We start from the raw sequence: 21930 nt of genomic DNA, 5'->3' as shown, positions 1-21930 counted from the left end.
GGACAGTTCTTTTAAGTTTAGCTGATCCCCAATAGTGCAGGAAGTCAGTTGGTGAAATGCTAACTTTTTCAGAGCAACTACAAAAGCATATGATTGAGATTGCACAGAGTGCTGTCTAACATTTGAAATATCTAACATTGGTGTGAGGGCATAGCTGCTGACATGTGGTTGTACCACTAGTACTACTGAGTCAAAATGTATACGTTTTCTTTGTGGATTGCTAAAAAGATAAAAACACACCAATCAAGCAAAGGTTTTTGCTTGAAGTTTTACCTTTGTGAAATTTGGTCTAAAAATATAACCACACGACTAGAAATAGGAGTAGAAAGGCAAGATGTCAGATACGAGTAAGTGAAAGCACAATACAAAGTAAAAGAATAGGAATATTAGTTGGAGTAAGAGGAAGGGTAAGTAGATGTGAGAATATGATTAAATAGGAGTACGAGTAGGCTTAAGTATGAGTGGAAGTGGGTGGGTACTGGTTTAAGGGTAGAAGTAAGGTAGAAATAAGGAGGATTACGAATAGAAGTAAGAGTAGATGGAAAGGTTGTCATGCATTGAAGTAAAAGTAGGAGTAGGGATATGACTGAGTGTAGGAGAAAGCTGAAGGTAGACATGAGGGCAAAAATATAAGAAAGGTATGTGAAAGCATATATATATGGACATGAGTAATAATTGTAGCAATAGGAGTGAAGATGGGAGGAGAAGTGAGCACATTAGTGGATGTTTGGGTTGGTGTAGAAATATGCTTGTGATAAAGGAAGCATTGAATGTATGACTACAAGTATGGACAGGTATGAAGATAGATGTAGGAGTAGGGTAAGGCATGGGATGGTAGTGGATGTATGGTTGGCAGTAAAGGTAGAAGTTGGAGGAGTAATAGTATGTGTAGAGTGAGGGTAGAAGATGGGGTGCCTCCTTGTGCCATTACATGGATGCTTCACCATCCATTCATTGGAAGGGAAGCACTATTTAGCTGTACTAGTCCAACTAAAAGCTATGCACATAAGGTAAATTTAAAATCCTGAAGTGGGATGATCCAAAATGTGAATGCCACCTCCACCATGTAATTACTCAAGGGGTGCTGAGACTAGGCAACCAACAGGTGAAGTGTGAACACCCCAAGTCATTGCTGTGAATTTTTGATTGCTTCATCTCATGACCTCTGCTGACAGCTAAAGCTATTTGTAGGTGATTCCGATGAAGAAAGGTCTCTTATTTTCACTAATTACACATTTAAAAATGCATATATTTAGAAGCTTGATCAAGGGCCTTGAGGCTTGAAACACGTCATGATGGCAGGTGTTGGAGGAATTTAATAAAGACTTCCACTGATGCCCTAAAAACGTGGTCCATGCTCCATCACTAACATAGGTGGCATAAGAATGCGAGTTTGCACGATATTTAGAAGTACGTACGTGTACACAGCTAACGCTATGTTTATTTTAACAGGTCATTTATATACACAGAAATCCAAAGGATATAATGACTTCCCTTCATCATTTTAGCAGAATACTGGTTGCAATGGAAGAACTTGATTCTTTTGAAGATACCATGGATCGTTTTCTTGCAGGAAATGGTAATTTTTCATATTCCTCCCATGATAGTATGCATTTTTTTATTACAAGCTTTTGCCTCAGAATTGGTTTGATATTATGATTTAATGGACCCTAGTGCACCTATTCTCTACATTGAACATAGCCTAAGCTTCAATTGAAAAAATAAATGGAAAAAGTAAAAAAAAAAGCTGCTTTCAAGCAAAAAATGGGATTTCTCATAAATGGGGTATCACAGAATCATAGAAGCATGATCTGTGTCCCAACAGAGATTAAACGGATAGATGGTTACAGGAAGAGACTCAAAAACATGTGAAGTGTTTTGGGACATATGCCTTATTTTTCACTACTTATTTTGATGTCACCATTCAAAATATTAGATAGCACACTAGGTACTTTTTTGGATAGGGCAATTAGGCACTTAGTTCCTGGTTGAGTCCTCTAGTGTTAAAATAATGGCCATTTTACCAGTAATAATACCATTACTGTCACCAATTATTGACATATTTAGAGTGTGCCTAGCAAAGGGGGGGGGGGGGTTTCAACAGTTAACATCCATTATTATTATCCCTCGTTTCCGAATTCTTACTTTTCCATCCAATAGCTGCCAGAAATATTGTCCGACATTATTTGCTCAGCCAGTGTTCTTGCAAAATATGCATGGAGTAATTGCCTTGGGGCTAAGTTACTATAGCACAATGAGTTCTGGCCATTTAGTAGATGTAGAAGTTTTTCTTTTGATGACCCAGTTTTTGGACTTTACTGTGAGTGAGTCTTCCTTCCTGTGTGTCACCTACGATTATTTCATGGTAAATGGAATGAGTGTGTTTACCGCCAGTGTCTGCCTCTTAAAATATGAACATTGCAGTGCAGCTCCGGAAAGGGGGACTGAGATGGTTACACGTGAACATGTATACACATCAGGTGCACACATGTACAGACTGAATGTGTGAGACTACCATTGTACACAACCCAGTAGTTGTGCACAGGTAGCCAGGAGCATAAACGACCTCGTCTGGGTAGGTGCGGACCTCAGTAGTCCTTATAGTATTAATGGATATTCATATATAGGTAAGAAGAATTTATTGGTGAATCTGTAGTACTTCACTGTATTACACACACAATTTAAATCTGCTTAAAAGGGCATTTGTGCTCCCCTCACGTCTTAACAGTCCCATGAGTTGTCAAATTAAGGTGAAATAAGAACGCCGACTCTGAAATATGCAGGTCCCAATAACATGTGTTTATATTTTAAGCGCCATCAAAAATGTTCATATTTCTTTGGCTCAGGTAATAATTAGGTTTGTCCCCCTGCTAGACCAAGTTAATTACTCTGCTCCGCAGTAGAGGAAACAAAGCCCTCCCCACACAAAAGGAGCAATTATCGGTGAGATAGGAAGGAAGGGGTGGGGTGGAAAATCTGATAACTAACGTTCATACTGCACCGAGGTTGGGAGATTCCAATTCCACTGAATAAAGAAGGAAGCCCAGACATTTGGAGCCAACACAGGAGGGGCTCCCCTTTGAAGTTTTAAAGTAAAGGTATCTGACAGTGAGCTCCTCACATTGAAAATTTGAAGGTGCCAAATGGGATTGTCACTGAATGCTATGCAGGAGGGATGGGACAGGGGTGCAGGGATGATGTGGCATTCTAGGATTGGCTAGGGATGCCTGGCTTTTAGCACTTCCCACCCATAGGTACACACTCCTGCACAAGGCAGAAACAGACAACAAGCTGCTGGACCTGGAAGATGGTGACAGCAAAAATATGGACACTGAAAGGAAAAGTCACTTGATGCCCTCCTAGGGATAACTGGCTAAGTACGGTGAAGGATGTCATCCTAAAGACTGTGTTATCTGAACTTCAGGTAGCAGCTGTGGCAATGCCCAGCCTGGAGTCCAATAAGATAGGTACTGTGAGGTCAGACCCCAAGTCGAAGGCAGGAAAACACGCCTGTCAGGAATTGTTGCTCTGAGCCGCAGAGGCCCTGCCTTAAGGGACTACTGCTGTGTGCACTTAGGTGTACTTGCCGTTGGGGCTGACCTTAGGCCCCTTGAAATCCTGGTGTCATTCATTCAATCATTAAAAGGATTTATAAAGCACAGCAAATCACCCATGAAAGTTTCATGGTGCTTGAGTTCCTAACTGCATAGTGGTGATCTGTTCATTTAGTTGCAATGAGGGAAAAACAAGGATATAGCCATAAAAACAATGGAAAAGCAAGGCGGAGGTATTAAAAAATGGGTAAGAAAGCAAAGATAAAGCAGTGAAAATCAGAGAAAAGCAAGGAGAAGGCACTAAAAGAATGGGGGGAGCAAGGAGAAAGCAGCGAAAACAAGGGAAAAGCAATGAGAAGCCACTCACAAAAGAGGAGAATTAGCAGGAGAAAGCAGTGGTAAGTGAGGGAAAATTAAGGAGAAGGCACTCAAAAAAACAGGAAAAAGAAAGGAGAAAGAAGTGTAAATGAAGGAAAAGAAGAAAAATGTACTAAAAACAGAGGAAAAGCATGGCAAAAGCAGTTAAAGTGAGGGGAAAGCAAGAAGAAGGCATTCAAGAAATCGGGTAATAAGCAAGGTGGATGCAGTGAAAAAGAGGGAAAAGCAAGGGGAGTAACTAAAAATGCAAGGGGAAGAAGCCAGTGGAAAGTAGTGAAAACACTCAAGAAATGGGTGAAAATACAAAGCAGTGAAAATGAGGGAAAACCAAGGAGAGGGCCCCCAAAAATGGGGGAGGAAAGTAGGAGAAGACAGGAGCAATATCTATGCAGTAGCACAGGGAGTGTCAGGCCTTGGGGCTGCTCAATAGGGTTACGCTACAGCCTCCATTAAGTAGCTCCTGGGAGGGGTGCTGGGAAGTGGTGGGAGCAGGAAAAAATGGCCCTTTGGCGGGAGCGGAAATGAGGGAAAAACAAGGAGAAAGCAGTGATAAAGAAGGAAAAGGAGGAGAAGACACTCAGAAATGGGAAAGGAATGAGAAAGCAAAAAAACAGATGGAAAAGCAAGGCAAAGACCCTCAAAAAGCAGAAGAAAGCAAGAAAAAATAGGAAAAAGCAAGGAGACAGCAGTGGAAATTAGGACAGTACAAGGAGAATACACTCAAATAAAGGGTGGAAAAGCATGGTGGAAGCAGTGAAACAAGGGAAAAACAAGGGTAAGGCACTCAAAAAATGGGGGAAACATCTAGAAAACAGGACCAAGAGCAATACAGCAGCACCAGGAAAGCTGTTCTTGGGGTCTTCCTGCCAGTGATTTGCCTGGTGGTGCATCCGCCAGTGTGATGGTGCAGAATTAGGGTGCGCCTGCTGTGTCACTACCAAGTGGCCATGTGGAACCTATGTTTTTTTTAAAGTTTGAGTTTATTAAAAAAATAAAAGAACAGAAACAGAAATGAAGAAATAGATAAGATTCTAAATCATTAGGGTATAAAATGAGGCGAGTTATGATGTAATCGTAAATACAAAATACAAATAAATAAATAGGAAATGCTATCAAAATTATAAAAGTAGAGCGACAAAGCAAGCATAATAAAATTACAAAGTGGAATAGATTAAATATCATATTGGATATAGCAAGAAATAACATTCAATAGTTAATAGTGGGAAAAAGGCAATGGGGAAATCAAGGTGGTTTTTGTACCTCAACAGAACTAACATCACGGGTAGTGACTGAGGGGGCAGAGGAGGAGAGATAAGTTACTAAAGGGAGCCAAAGGAGATCTCCTTTAATTGCCAGGGAGACGGGGGAAACATAATTGGTATCTAATCGGTGATGAAAATAGACCGCATTCCACCACGAATGGAAAGAAACATTAGTAGCTTGTTTCCAGTTAGATGTAATGTGATGAAAAGCAATAGCTATTAGAAGATAAATGAGCAGGTAATGTTGGTGGGCTTGAGGAAGGTCAGGAGATAAGGAACCTAGAAAGATGTGGGAAAGGGAGAAAGGGACTTGAAATTGAAAGATCTTTTGGAGTTGGAACCAAACTAGTTTCCAAAATTGGGATATAGGAGGACAGTCAGTCAGTCAGTCAGTCAAAAGTCTTTATTTCGATTAATTAAAATCATAAAAGCAGCATCAACGACAAATTACATACAAGTTAAAAATGTTCATCATTTTTCATCATTATTTTTTGAAAACTATATACAAAGGGGATGAGAATGCTAATTTTTGCAATTATCGAAGACATATGCATGAGTATATACAATTCATGGTTTGTGCATTATATGTACAAAATAAGAGTTTTGAAGTGCAAAATAGCAAATTCTGTATAAATGCATATACTGCTGACCCACGCAGGACAGGTACAGTTTCATACCTGAACATACTATGTACAAACATGTGCAAATAGCAATTTTGAAAGTGCAAAAGTGCGAGTTTATACAGTCCCCCGAAATATTTGATGCAAATATGATAATATATAAAATTCAACTATACAAACTAAGGTGGACAGATGTTCCCACAACTTTTATTGATCCTGACTGCTGCCACCAGGAAACTAGCTACACTAAAAATAGTGTGTACGCTATCCAGTAACTGCAAATACAAGAGAGCAGGTCTCAAATTTTTTACGGGGCACAGAGTACTTTTCACAAAACATTATTAGATGGAGTGTGTCTTGGGGTGAAAAATTATCCCAAGAGCATGGGGCATAATCTTCCGGTTTGGCCCAATGCTCAAAGGAACCCAGAGAAAAATGTATTAAATTAAACCTAAGTCTTGTCAGCAAAAAACGGTGGAAAGGTTTTGTGACAATCCTTAGGTAGGGTTCCAGTGAGGGAGATGACTGTAGAAGATAAATACTTCTTACACCCTTTTTTTTAGCTCTTCTTCCTCTCTGTCACACTGCAACAATGATCTAAAGTTGTATTTGATCCAAGCCAAATCCTCCTTCTTAATGCTCTCAGGAGCCGTGTAGAGTTCGGGTCTACCCAGTCTGGCACACGCCGCTCTAACGTATGCCAGCCATGGGATGCCCTCTGCGTTTTCCAGATTCAAGCAATCTTTTAGGATTAAATGGTTTAATGTGATTTCCTCATTGAGCCACGTTGAAGCCCAACTTATTAAGGGTGCAGTCTTTAAGTGATCTGTAATATAACCTAAGCCTAGTTCTGAATGTATGGAGAAGGTTGGGGTAGATTGTGGGACAGATAGCAGGGATCTAAGGAGTCTATTTTCCACGAGCTGGATTTTGTTGACAGAGGCATAACCCCAAATAGATGCCCCATAGGATGCAATAGCACAGCATTTGGATTTATATATTTTTAGCATTGCTTCCATGGGCCTCGCTCCCAATTTTTTGGCAAAATTAAGAAGGGCTGATGTAGATCTTAAGACAGCGTTGCTTTTCATTTTTTCTTGGGGAAGCCAGTTTCCTCGTTCATCAAATAGGACCCCTAAATAATTAAAAGCAGGTACCCTTGTTAAATGACTGCCAAGGCATCTGAAAGTGAGTACTTTACTAGTCTTCCTTTTGCGTCCCGCAATCATTACATGTGATTTACTGCTATTAACTTTTAGGTCTAGTGACTCCATAAAGTTGCCGAAATTATCCAGCAACCTCTGGAGACCCACCCCTGTCCGACTAATTAAAACGGCATCATCCGCGTACAGGAGGACCGGTATGTGTACTCCCCCTGCGCGCGGGATGTCTGCCCCAGCCCCATTCAAAGATTTTTCCAGGCCATTGATATATATAGTGAATAACAAGGGTGCCAGGATACAGCCTTGTCTGACTCCCCGCTTAGAGTTAAAAGAACTAGTACACCTCCCCCCCTGAGTGACCCTCACGGCTGCTGTAAGGTTCTGGTGAAGATCACTTAAAAAGTAAACTAAAGATGCTTCAATACCCAAATCCAACAGTATGTTCCACAATTTAGAGCGATTCACCAAATCAAAAGCTGACGAAAGGTCCATGAACCCAAGATATAAAAAACCCTCCTTTGCAACAGTATATTTATTAATTAAAAGGTGTAGGTTCAAACATTGGTCCATGGTGCTTCTGTGTTGTCTGGATCCATACTGTAGATTCGAGAGCACCCCCCTATCAGTCAACCAATCTCCCAATCTCTGTAGAATGACTCTGCCCATGATCTTAACAGCTGAGTCCAGGAGGGAGATTGGTCTATAACAGGCAGGGTCCTCTCTCCTCCCTTTTTTAAATATGGGAACTATTACTGAAGAAGCCCAAGAAGGGGGGAAACCCGTAGTAGATGCTGCATTAAAAACATTTGTTAAGATCAAGGTCAATATCAACTAGGACGGGAGCATGATCTGAAATTAAAATGGAGCCAATGTCAGAGTGGATAGCATGTGGAGTTAAAGATTTGCTGAGAAAAATATAATCGATGCGTGATTGGGAATTATGAGAAGGAGAATAGAAACTGTATTCTCTAAGGTCGGGGTTACACAATCTCCAAATGTCTACTAATGCATTATTCTGAATAGCTTTGGTGAATTGGGAGTGCATTTTGGACGGTGAAAATTTAACCTTGGTGTAGCGGTCGAGAATAGGATCAAAAATTTGATTGCAGTCACCACCAAAGTTTATATATTCATCAGTGAGCGTAGCTAATTTATCAGAAACAGTAGGCCAGAAAGATTTATCAATTCCACCCCTGTCCGACTAATTAAAACGGCATCATCCGCGTACAGGAGGACCGGTATGTGTACTCCCCCTGCGCGCGGGATGTCTGCCCCAGCCCCATTCAAAGATTTTTCCAGGCCATTGATATATATAGTGAATAACAAGGGTGCCAGGATACAGCCTTGTCTGACTCCCCGCTTAGAGTTAAAAGAACTAGTACACCTCCCCCCCTGAGTGACCCTCACGGCTGCTGTAAGGTTCTGGTGAAGATCACTTAAAAAGTAAACTAAAGATGCTTCAATACCCAAATCCAACAGTATGTTCCACAATTTAGAGCGATTCACCAAATCAAAAGCTGACGAAAGGTCCATGAACCCAAGATATAAAAAACCCTCCTTTGCAACAGTATATTTATTAATTAAAAGGTGTAGGTTCAAACATTGGTCCATGGTGCTTCTGTGTTGTCTGGATCCATACTGTAGATTCGAGAGCACCCCCCTATCAGTCAACCAATCTCCCAATCTCTGTAGAATGACTCTGCCCATGATCTTAACCGCTGAGTCCAGGAGGGAAATTGGTCTATAACAGGCAGGGTCCTCTCTCCTCCCTTTTTTAAATATGGGAACTATTACTGAAGAAGCCCAAGAAGGGGGGAAACCCGTAGTAGATGCTGCATTAAAAACATTTGTTAAGATCTTTGCCCAGAAAGTGGGATATAAAATGTAAAGATCAGCAGGCACCCCGTCTGGGCCTGGGGCCTTATATTTCAGGGTGTCACGTATTGCCTTTTCTACCTCCACCGTTGTAAACTTCAATGGCTGTGTATGAGGCCTCGGGGTAGAATCGCTAAGGTGTGATTCCTGGTGGTCCCTGTCACTATAGATGTTCTTAAAGTGATTTAACAAGGCTTCATCCGGAATCACACAATCTGTATCTGGGTTAGCCATATCCGAGAAGTAAGATTGATTTATGGTGGCCCAAAACTTCCTACTGTCTTTCAATACATCTATTGATTGCAAATTGTCCCATGCCTCTTCTTTAATTTTACATTTCCGTATATGTATTGCCTGTTTATAGGCCTTACGGAGGGATGAGACAAGAATCCTATCCCTTGGGGTACATTTAAGGGCTTTAAGAAGAGCCCCATGAGCTTTAGAACAGGATGAATCAAACCATCTATATGCCTTGCTGTTATAGGACCTACTCTCCTTCTGTAAGTTTTCAGATATTTGATTGCAGATTACTGCAAAAGAGGATAAGGTATCTGACCCTTCGGCATTCTCGTCCAGACAAATCCCAAGGTCGGGCTCCACTTGAGTCGAAAGGTTCTCAAAAAAGGCTTCCGGTACAACCGCCTCCCACTTAATACGTCTCCCTTGATCTTTTGTAGACAGGGACGTAGAAACAGCCCTACCTGAATCTATGATGGCGCCCTTACATCTAAGTTTAACATCTAGTGCAAGCGGGTTATGGTCGCTAAAAATAGAAACGACAACCTTGTACGACCAAGTTTTTGCCTTAATGCCCGGGGAAACGAAAATGTAGTCGATCACGGACTCCAAACCTCGTCCCGTAAAAGTAGGAACCTGATCACCTCCCTCTTCCTTATCAGGTTCGATTAAGTTTAACTTGGATAGTAAGTCCTCTAAGATGCCCCCCATTTTGGTGTGTTCGAAATGGGGGAGTCTCCCGTTAGTTAGGCCCATTATGTCCTCCCCATAACAGTCCCATTGGCAGGGGTGTAAATTAAAATCTCCTATTAAGATTATCTCGAAATCAAAAGAGTTTTTAGACTTATATGCTGACAAAAAGCTATCTAAGACGTTAAAATGATGAGGACAGTCAAATTGCATATGTTTTAAATCAGCAGAGGGACAGGGACATGACCAACAAGTAGAGGGGCTGTCTGAGGAAAAGGTGGACAAAACCAGTGGGGTAAATAAAATTCGATTGCAAATAAAATAGAGATTTTGGGTAGTATTGGCAGCTCTAGAGGTTTTATGGATTTTAGACCAGATCTGATCCCATAAGGGGATCGGCCATTCTAGTGAAAAATCATTTTCCCAGGCTAACTCAGTTTTAGTTTTGGATCTGTCTGCAAGGAAATGAAAAGAGTAATGAAGAGATGATGCGGAGGGAGAGGAATCAATTACTAAAGATATGGAACGATGAGCGATAGGGATGTCATTAGAATTCGGTAATGACTGAAGATATTGAATGAGATTAGGATATAGCAAATTATATTGTGAACGAGCACTGGAGGATAAAGAGAATTGGGACCGAAGTTCCGGAAAGGAAAGAGGATGATTGTGAGAGAGAAGTTGCGATATCCAACGTAGGCCACGTGAGTGGCAATTTTTCCAGAAAAAAGGACGGTTACGGATCTTGAGTAATTTATTGTACCAGATAGGTTGCTCATGTGTCGAAGAGTGGGTAAGATGAAGATAAAAAAGGAAAAAGGAGTTTGCGAGAGTGAGAAATGATAGGATTACGAAGTCAAGTCAAAATAGATGTGAAAGATCAAATTTCACGAAATTCAAAAGGAAAAATAAAAGAAGATTCTATTTTTAACCAAAGAGGAGGGTAAAAAGGGATATCAGTTGAAAGCCAGCGAGATGATTGTTTAAGAGAGAAAGCACAATGGTAAGCCTTGAAATCAGGGTAACAGACACCAGCATTAGATTTGTCTTTCCTTAAGGAAGAAAGAGCAATATGAGAACGTTTACCGTTCCATAAGAATTTTAGTAAAATAGAGTTGACCCTCTTAAATTAATAATCGGGAATATGTATTGGGATCATAGAAATAGTAAACAATAGGAGAGGAGATAGCATCATTTTGATAGAGTTTAAATGTCCCCACCAAGACAAAAAGAGTGGGTTCCATCGGGTAATGGCGGTATCTAATTTCTTAGAGACATAATCAAAATTTATTTTAAGAGTGTTGGATAGGAGAGGGGCGAACCAAACGCCTAAATATTTTACCTTGGCTGGTTGCCATAGGAAACCAGAACAGTCAAAGAGATGTTTTTGGCATAGTGAATTCAAAGGGAGAATTTCACATTTATCAGCGTTAAGACGGTAACCATACACAGCGGAGAAAGAGGAGACTTGTTGAAGAAACGAAGAAAGAGAAGAGAGTGGGTCTGAGCAATAAAAAAGAATGTCATCAGCGTAAACTGAGAGTTTGACCTGGTGCGAACCAAAGTGAAACCCAGAAATGGCATTATCCTGACGAATTTTGGTAAGAAAAGGTTCTAAAGCTAAAACAAATAATAAAGGGGACAGTGGACAACCCTGTCGAACACCTCTCTGGGGGGTAAAATAATCCGAAACCATACCGTTAACAAAAATCGACACTTGAGGACCAAAATAAAGTAAGGAGATAAGAGAGAGGAATTTGGGAGGGAAACCTGCCCAACTGAGAGCCTGAAACATAAAATCTCAACTGATCCTGTCAAAGGCTTTCTCAGCGTCCAAAGAGATAGCAGCTAGAGGGAGATCAAGAGAGGGAGCTTTAGTAAGAATGTCGAAAAAGACTCGTGAGTTGTCTGAAGAGAGGCGACCTTTGACAAAGCCAGATTGCTCAGGACCAATCAAATCAGGTAAAAAAGGATCCATCCTAAGAGCCAGAATCTTGGCCAAGATTTTATAATCGGTATTGACCAAGGAGATGGGTCGATAGTTCTTACAAAAAGAGTGGTCTTTGTCATCTTTTTACATGGGTCGAAGGAGGAGAAGGAATAGAATTAAAATATAAAAGGAGACACCTGAAGAAGGAACGTGGTCCGGGGTATAGAGAGTCTTGTAAAAATCGACAAATTCATTAAGAATATCTTTGTCCTTAAACACTGAGTCGCCAGTAGAGGTTTTGATCGAGTCAATTTGTGTTCGTTCCTTTTGAATTTTCAAATAATTAGCAAGTAATTTCCCCATTTTTTTTTGTCCACCGTAATATTGTGAATTACATTTAAAAAAAAGATTAGAAGCAGCATCAGTGGTAGATTTATTAAAAGAAATGTTGGCGTCAATGAGAGCCTTAAGAGAAGATTAAGATTAAGAGAAGATTCAGTGTTAGAGGAGTGATAGATGAGTTCAAGTTGTTTAATTTTGGCAAGTAATTGAGTAGATTGAGCTTCTCTAAGTTTTTTCTTCTGTGACCCGAAATTAAGAATAAAACCTCTAGAGGCTGCCTTAAAGGAGTCCCACACCATAACATAGGGGGAATCAGGTGTGTGATTAAGTAGAAAAAATTCAGAGGTAAACTTGGTGAAATCAGTACAAAAAATGGGGTCTTGCAGTAGAGAGTTGTTAAATCTCCACCTGCCAGAATGGGGAGAAAAGGGGATGAGGTCAATATCAACTAGGACGGGAGCATGATCTGAAATTAAAATGGAGCCAATGTCAGAGTGGATAGCATGTGGAGTTAAAGATTTGCTGAGAAAAATATAATCGATGCGTGATTGGGAATTATGAGAAGGAGAATAGAAACTGTATTCTCTAAGGTCGGGGTTACACAATCTCCAAATGTCTACTAATGCATTATTCTGAATAGCTTTGGTGAATTGGGAGTGCATTTTGGACGGTGAAAATTTAACCTTGGTGTAGCGGTCGAGAATAGGATCAAAAATTTGATTGCAGTCACCACCAAAGTTTATATATTCATCAGTGAGCGTAGCTAATTTATCAGAAACAGTAGGCCAGAAAGATTTATCAATTCCAGTAGGGGCGTAAACATTAAAAATCACAAGAGGGATGTTATCAATAAGCAAATTGACAATTAACCAACGACCATTAGCGTCACATTCCTGAGAAACCGTAGAAACATTTAACTTTTTATGAAACAAAACCAAAACTCAATTTTTCTTATCATTAGTAGTAGAAAAGAAAACGTGTCCCACCCAAAAACGCTTTAGTTTTAAGGCTTCAGTCTCTGAAAGATGAGTTTCCTGAAGAAAGGCAACATCAGTTTTAAGTCTGGCGAAGTGGGACAACACCCGTTGCCTTTTAATTGGGTTATTCAATCCTTTAACATTCCAAGTAGTGACACGGAATGTAAAGATGAGAAGAAATATAAAGCAGTAGTATGCTTACTAAGTCCATAGAGGAAAGAATGTAAAGAAGAATGTGAGAAAAGAAGAAAAGAAAACAAGGAGCAATATGAGAGAGGGAAGGAGAAAGAGAAAGAAAAGATAGAGTAAAAAGAGAGATAAGAAGAAAAAGAGGGAATAGAACAACTCGTTAATGAGTGAGAAATAGAACAAAAAGAGATAAACAGAATTAGACAGTACAAGTCCAAAACAGACGACTGAAAGACATACTTACGAAAACAAACGGAAAACAGGGGTGGCGGCGTCAAAAGACGACGGCGACAACAACGAGAACGGGCACCAAACCTCCATTTGCAGTGCGTCAAAGAAACATCATAAAAGAAACCAATGGGACACATCGGGGTAAGATGACTGAATGAGGAAACATCTGTAGAAAGAAGATAGAGAAACATAAAGACGTGAAAAAAGGTGGAAAAACATAAAATCAGGACAATTTTAAACCAAGGGTAATAATAAAGGGTAATACGACAATCAAATATAAAGACAACAAAAGAAGATCAGGATCCGCATGCCAAAGGTGTTATCCGGTTCGATCAGGCGACTTGGAAGTGTCCATGTTATCAGCTCCATGTCGACAAAGAAATTCTTGTAGGGCTTCAGGATCTTCAAACGTGGTAGTTTTCTCCTTGTAGGTAACCTTGAAGAGACATGGATGAAGGAGACCATATCTAGCATTGAGAGCTCTCAGTTGCGGGCGCATATCCAGAAATGTATTTCGTCGATCAGCGGTGACTTTAGCAACATCCTGCGACAAGTAAAGACGATGACCTTCCCATATAATTTGTTTTTTTACATCGGCGGCTGAGAGAACCTGTAGGAGGTCAGTGTATTGTAGAAATAACATGATGACCCCTCAAGGTTTAGTGGATACTCTGGGACCAAGGCGATGTGCTCTCTGTATATTGACAGAAGATAAGGCAGGTGCATCCAAAATTTTTGGAGAAAAGTTTGGAAAAAAGCTGTGGGATTTGATCCTTCCGAAAGTTCAGGAAGTCCGTAAAGGCGTAGGTTATTTCTACGATTTCTATTTTCCAAATCTTCAGTTTGCTTTTTTAGTTGAAGTATTTCAGCTTCCATGGAGGGGATATGAGAACAGGAAGTTTGAATAGATTCCGTTGACTGTTCCAAAATTAGAACACAAGAGTCTAAGGATGACCATTGATCGTGCATAGTTTGCAGAGTCTTAGTTGTCGTCTCCATAAAGGGTTTAAGATCTCGTAATTCCTCTAAAATAAAATCTATAGATGAAGAAGATGAAGCAATGCCTGGGGAAGGAGGGTCTTTTTTGAGGCGCTTAGTTGACGCTGAAGTGGTTGGTAATTTGCTGCTGTTATGATATTTAGGAATTGCCCCAGATATCATGTCAGATTTTGACACCGCACCCTCCTGCATATCTTGTAAAGTTGAGTCAGAGTTTGAACAGGCAGGTACCTTGGTAACGGTAGATAGCTTCAAATTACAAAGTTTCCCCATGAAAGAGCACGAAAAGCTGGTTGAAGCCGAGCGATGGCCACCAAAAGTCAAATAATTGAGGTTAAGTCAGTTAAACATGGGAAGCAATTAGACCAAAAATGAAGAAAAACTGACAAAATGGCGGCAATCCTGAGCGTGAAGAGAAAGTCATGGAGCACAAAGCAAAAATGCCATGCAGTAATATAAGGCAAAGGAGGAGTGTTCTAGACAGCAGGGTATCAAGATGAAAAACATTTGCAGTTTAGAGGAGAAACAAAAAAGAAATGCAGCATCCTAGCGCCTCAGCAGTGGAAATGCGCGCATTTGCAAAAAACAAAATGGAGGCCGGAGACGGAAAATCCGATTTGCGGCAAAAAGAAGCCGAAAAGGCAGCATAAAAGAATTATTTTGAGGGCGCTGGGCTCACCTCATCCTCACTGATGCAGAGCAGCGTGTTGCTGCTAAGAGAAGTCACCAATGCCACCGAAATTTGAGGGAATGCGGAGGTCGGTGCCGGAGCTCCGCCGTCACACCGCCATCTTAGGCGACGCAGTAGCCACGCCCCCAGGTGGAGCCTATGTTGAGTGAAAGGATTGTGTGCATCAGCCTGGAATAGTGCTAGACACATCTTACTGGGACTGTCGCTCTGAGTTTTCAGAAGGTGCAAGCTGAATTTGCCAGGCAGAATTATGCAGAATTCTATGAGAAATTGGGTTATTGGTTGGGGGGGGGGGGTGTTAACACTTTTCAAGCAACAACCACAAACATTGTAAGGAAGAAACACATAAGTTGCAAAATTAACTTGTGCTTACACTCTGGTTGCTTGGCACAAAACTAGTCAGGCTCAACTTAGAGGCAATGTGTAAATTATTTCACAGCACAGGAAAACTCCCAGACTATTCTGAGAACTAGAGTAACATTAATACATTGAGACCAAAATGACAAAAACCAAATTAGTAGAACCGGAGATATGCAATTTCAAAGATTTAGATTAAAATAGTGTATTAAAGCATTGCAGTCATTTGGCCATTCTTGACAGGGCGAAGTCACACGTTGACCCTGACCCCAATGGAGCACAGGTCAGATACAGAGACCAGTTTAGACCCCCCTGAAAAAGTTACCTTCTCAAAGTCCAGAGTGAAGAGTCCAATTGGCGATGGGGAGGCCGTGAGGAGCGGGGAGAGTCACAGATGGTCGTCGATGTCCTGCCGAGAGCAGGTCAGGCATCGTGGATGGTCGTCACTGTAGCACTAAGATCCTGCCATGTGTCCTCATTTGTCATTGCTGGGAGCTTTGTGTTTGCGGTCTCCATGAGCTGTCGATGCCTTAGTGAAAAGTGCAGGCCTTGCTATGCCTATTGTTGCTGGCAGTCACTGTAGCTTGAAGAGTTGGGTGCTTTGCATTGACGGTCGTCACAGGCTGGAGGAACGGGCCCGTTTGCAGTTAAAAATTGCCCAAAACTTCAGAGAAGTGCACTCTGATGCCAGTCAAGGGCCCAGGACCTGGAGAGGTTCATCTTAGGGATGAGGTGTTGCTCAGATAAGAAATTACCTTAAAAAAATGTAAAGACAAGATGCGTTTGACAAAACAGGAACTAGTTGATTTAGTTAAATGTAGTGGCTTGGAGAATATCGACAGAGTAGCATCTGAAAGAAAGTCACTGCCTCTACTAAAGTTTTGGCCAACCATTTACACCGTTCGTGAGGTACAATAAACTGACCTTGCATTCTTGGCCTAGTCATAAACAATAAGTGAAACCATCTGATAAGGGGGACACAGGTGGCTCTGTACCTCGGTGAAAAGTTAGTGTGGGCCAGTATGTATATATACAGATGTCCGGTGCGGTGAGCACGTTAACTCTACTTGTGGTGTGTATACAGTGTACTGATTGCCTGAGTGTTCCTAAGTTTATGTGGCATCTATCTTTGTGGTATTTTGGGAATGCGTGCCTTTGGCCAATCGTATTTTATTGGGGTCCACTTCCTCAGACCTGTTTGTCGTGTAACTTGTCAGCTGAGGGATCGATCAGGGTTTTCCCTGGGTTTCGCATTTGTCTTTGGGCTAAGTATAACCCCAACTGTGACCTGTCAATCCGTAGGCTTGGGTTTGGGTAGTCGGGCCTGTCTGACCATGTATCTGTGACTCTGGGCTGATGGGGAGGTCACCTTGGGTGAATCCAACAGCAATAATATGAGTTTGTTAAAATGTGTACAATTAACATGGCGATCATTGATATGACATCTTCAGTATTGTGCTTACAGTTGTCATAGCGTACACCCATATTGTCGTTACTGATATTGGCATTGTTTTGCATGTATAGATAGTGACATACATTGACATAGTTTTTACTGGTTTCAACATTTTAATGCGTTCAAAGATTATGGCATACATTGATTTTGTTTCCACTGGTATCGACATTGTTCTGTAAGCACATTTTATGGCTTCCATTGACATTGCATTTATTGGTATTGCCTGCATATATCAGGGTGTGTAATGACATCATATTCACGGATATTAACAGAGGGACTCACTATAGACGGGCTCAGGTAGGTCCAGCTGCAGGTCAAGTTGTAGCAGGTCAGCTGAACAGTTTCAGAGAGGACTCTGGAGCTTGTTCTGTTCCTGCAGTACAGAACAGGAGGTCCACAAGCTGACCCTTGGAGTCACTCAGGTAGTTTGTAATAAACAGTAGGTCCAGTTTCCTTCTTGGAGAGTAGGGCCGGCCTCTGGCAGCAGGGAAGACCTTCTTCTCTAGTGTCACCAGGTCAAGGAGTGTACTGAAGCGTTGGCATCAGTATCCAATATTTCTACCTGGTGCCAGCTTTTGAGTGGGAGAAGCTTCTAGACTTCCCCCCACATTTGGTTCTGGAATTTCCTTCCTTCCCTTTTTCCTTGCCAACGAATCACTGACAAAATATCGACGTTGAAAATATCGACCTACAGGAATATCGACGCAGAAATATCGAATGGAAGAATATCGACATCCTATCTACAACATGGTAAGTACAAAAATATCGAAAAAATATATAGATGTTAAAAATATCGATGTTAAAAATATTGGTTTTTTTTTGTAAAAATATAAATATAAAATAAAGTAAATAACACTAATAAATGAAATAAACATAGTTAAAAATATCTAATAATGTTTAAAATTAATACATAATACATATATACTAATACATTAATTAAACATATACAGAAAATATATAATATATGCACACTTAACAATAAGTTGTAATAATTATTTCAATAATGTATAAATTAATCAAAAATATTATAAATTACAAATACATTTACAAACATAAAACATAAACATAAATAAAAAGTAGAACATTATGTTTAATAAATTAAAAAAATTAAATATACCTTTATTATTTTTTAAATTAATTATATACTACATTATCTAAATGTATACAAAAAAAATTAAAAAACTAAATAAATAAAAATACTATTCAAAATCCATAAGTAAAAAAAATACATTAATAAAAATGTTGGATAGCATAGAACTTAAATTACCATTCCCACTCCAGAGAGCACAATAGTAGAGAAACCGTTGTATAAGCGTAGAGGTAAACATTACTATTCCAACTCCAGAGAGTGCAAGAGTAGGGAAAACATTGGTTAGCGTAGGGGTAAAAATTACTAATCCAATTCCAGAGAGTGCAACAGTAGGGAAAACATTGGATAGCGTAGGGGTAAAAATTACTATTCCAACTCCAGAGAGTGCAACAGTAGAGAAAACGTTGTATAGCATAGGGGTAAAAATTACTATTCCAACTCCAGTGATTGCAATAGTAGGGAAAGCATTGGATAGTGTAGGGGTAAAAATTACTATTCCCACTCCAGAGAGTGCAACAGTAGGGAAAATGTTGGATAGCGTAGAGGTAAACATTACTATTCCAACTCCAGAGAGTGCAACAGTAGGGAATACTTTGGATAGCGTAGGGGTAAAAATTACTATTCCCACTCCAGACAGTGCAACAGTCGGGAAAGGGTTGGATAGTGTAGGGGTAAAAATTCCTATTCCAACTCCAGAGAGGGCAACAGTAGGGAAAGCGTTGTATAGCGTAGGGGTAGAAATTACTTTTCCAACTCCAGAGAGTACAACAGTAGGGAAAGCGTTGGATAGTGTAGGGGTAGAAAGTACTATTCCAACTCCAGAGAGTGCAACAGTAGGGAAAGTGTTGGATAGCGTGGGGGTAAACATTACTATTCCAACTCCAGAGAGTGCAACAGTAGGGAAAGCTTTGGATAGCTTAGGGGTAAAAATTACTATTCCAACTCCTGAGAGTGCAACAGTAGGGAAAGCGTTGGATAGCGTAGGGGTAAATATTACTATTTCAACTCCAGAGAGTGCAACAGTAGGGAAAGCGTTGGATAGCGTAGGGGTAAAAATTACTATTCCAACTCCAGACAGTGCAACAGTAGGGAAAGCGTTGGTTAGTGTAGGAGTAAAAATTACTATTCCAGCTCCAGAGAGTGCAACAGTAGGGAAAGCATTGGATAGTGTAGAAGTGAAAAATACCATACTTACAAATAATTGTTGTAAATAAAATAATTCAAAATTTAAGTTTTAAATTACTCTACATCATTTGCAAATACACCTATAATTACTAAAAACATGATTACAATTGAATAATTAATTAACAATAAATTAAAAATAAATAACAATATATTATTTAAGAAATATAATTTACCAAATTATAAATATTGAACACTAAAATATTTTTCGAAACAAAAACATATTAATAATTAAAATTGATTAACAATTAAAAAATGGTAAACAAAAAATGTGTTTTTAAATAAAAAATATTTCAATGAAAAATGATTTACTAATTAATAAAATGAATTTCCAATTATTAAAAAGTAACAAAAAATGTAAAATATCATTAACCAATTAAAAAATAATAATTACCAATTACAAATGTATTTACCAATTAAACAATGTAATTACCAATTAAAAACCTTAATTACCAATTAAAAGCATTAATTGCCAATTAAAAATTGTAATTACCAATAACAAATCTTAATTACCAATTAAAAAATTAATTGCCAATTAAAAAATGTAATTACCAATAACAAACCTTAATTACCAATCATTAAAATTAATTAGCAAATAAAATAATTAATTACCAATCACAAACCTTAATTACCAATTAAAAAATGTAATTGCCAATTAAAAATGTAATTACCAATAACAAACCTTAATTACCAATTAAAAAAATAATTAGCAATTAAAATAATTAATTAGCAATAAATATTTAATTATAAATAAAATAATTATCAATATCAATTAAAAATAAATAATTACTTAATTACAATTAAATTACTTCCCAGTCAATTCCCCTATAAACCCACAACCCGCTACAGAACTTAAAAACAAAAATGAATGAAAATTAATTTACAATTACTAAAAATTAATATTTAATTTACTATAATTAAATAACTTCCCACCCTATTCCCCTATAAACCCACAACCCGCTCCAGTACTATAACATAACATTAAATTAAATATAACATTTTTAATATATAAAAAATAGTACACATATAATTTAAAACAAATAAAAAGAGGGGGCGTGGTCTGGCCACATAGGAAGATGGACGCCTGCTAGGAGAGCTCCGCCGAGGGACGGACTCCTGACGGGCTTCTCCGACTTGCCTGTTTGCGTGGGGCGTTTCTCCAGTAATGGCAGAGCTTCAGTGATCGCGAGGACTGCAACGGTGTTTTTCTTTGCTGGGCAGCGCCTTCTTCACCCATGGCAGCGGCGTTACGGTGAGGCGGCCGGCTTCCACAGCGCACGCATCGGGAGTCGCGCGCTTTTGAGACAGTGCTTCTTCTCAGCTGAGGTGGCGCCTGCGCTACCACAGGGCCGCGCCTCCTCTGAAACAGGGCCGCGCCTCCTCAGATGGTGGGAGCGCGCTCAATGAACTCTATAAACTGACTTTCCACATCTTTTGCTATTACTGCAAGCAGTCAGCAGCGCCCTCCTCAGGTTATTCTAATGTTGGTTTTTACCACAAGTTACAAAAAATGCTTTTTTGGATAAGGAATTGCACTGCAATGGAAACGAATGGAAACCTCACAGATTGGCACTCTCATTCTTTTATGAACACATATCTACATAGGTAAATGTGCACATGTGCCCAGTGGTTTCCTCAATACTTGTGGAACTAATATTGCCTACATTAATAATTCTACTATGTATTATTCCCTGTGGAAATAAACAGTGACTACCATCTGAAAGGGCAGAAATACTGGTTCTGGCAGATTTGCGTGCAGAATTACTGGTCTGTTTCTCCCTCTCATTTTCACCACCTGGTTTTGGCACTTTTCCTTTGCTGTTTTATGTGCCATATGTGAAATTTGTGTCAGATTGACTTGACTTTCTCAGATTTCTTATCCTTGTTTTCCGTCTTATTCTCCCAATATGGTATTTTACTAGTCACTTTATTGCAGGGAGAGGCAGATGGAAAAGATTGGTGGTTAATTTTTCATTTACAGTCGCCATTTTCTACTGCAAGTTCATGTACTTTGTTTTTCTTTGCAGCCATTTACTGTATTTACATACTTTGCCTATGAGGTAGTTTCTGTACGCAAGTCTGACTACTCGGATATCTCATTGGTTTCATGACATAACAACTTTTCAATTTCAGGAATTCCTTGTCTGTTGGCCGTATAGGTTATTTTCTTGCTACGTCCACCCTATTGCCTCATTGTTCTCTGCTGCATTCCTGACTTCATCATTGCCTCATATTCCAATATTTCCTCTATTCGTTACTGCAGACCACCATTGGAACGGTGTACGACCATGTCTAACAATAGAAATGGGGGTCATGGGCCTAAACAGCCACTTTTCAATGAAGTTGTAAAACAATCTTCTTCTGTAACAGTTAAAGGTAATGGCTCAACGTCACCTCCTTCATCACAAGTTGCACTGCCTTCAACTGACAAATCCTTATCTGACACTATGCAACGTATTTTACAAGAACTCTCTGGGGTCAATCGCCGGCTAGAGGGTCTGGATGTTGCTATGACTTCATTGACTGCAGAAACGAAGTCTATCAGGGCAGAACTTACTACGTTTCACTCCAGGATTGATGTTATTGACTCTAAAATAATGGACATAGAGGGTCGTCTGGATTCTGTTCAGGGTTCAGACCAAGACTTACTTTTCCTACACAGTAAGATCATCGACTTGGAAGATCGCAGTCGTAGGGATAATATCAGTTT

At 39.7% G+C, this 21930-nt stretch overlaps 1 protein-coding gene across 4 annotated transcripts in view; it reads left to right on the top strand.

Annotated features, from left to right (window-relative positions):
• The window catches only part of LOC147707961 (amine sulfotransferase-like), a 571190-nt gene that overhangs the window by 257885 nt on the left and 291375 nt on the right, over nucleotides 1-21930 (top strand). For all 4 annotated transcript variants that reach the window (XR_015296627.1, XM_086926768.1, XM_086926770.1 and 1 more), the window contains exon 4: nucleotides 1453-1579. Coding sequence is in view for 3 of the 4 variants with exons in the window: in XM_086926768.1 (XP_086782894.1) it covers nucleotides 1453-1579 (127 nt within the window). In the remaining variant the exon portion in view is untranslated. The remainder of the gene's footprint in view (nucleotides 1-1452; nucleotides 1580-21930) is intronic.

The sequence above is a fragment of the Lissotriton vulgaris genome, chromosome 6, assembly GCF_964263255.1.
Source record: "Lissotriton vulgaris chromosome 6, aLisVul1.2, whole genome shotgun sequence".
Classification (NCBI taxonomy): domain Eukaryota; kingdom Metazoa; phylum Chordata; class Amphibia; order Caudata; family Salamandridae; genus Lissotriton; species Lissotriton vulgaris.
Note: the sequence above shows the minus strand (reverse complement) of the source record. Positions and strands in the feature narration are given on the sequence as shown.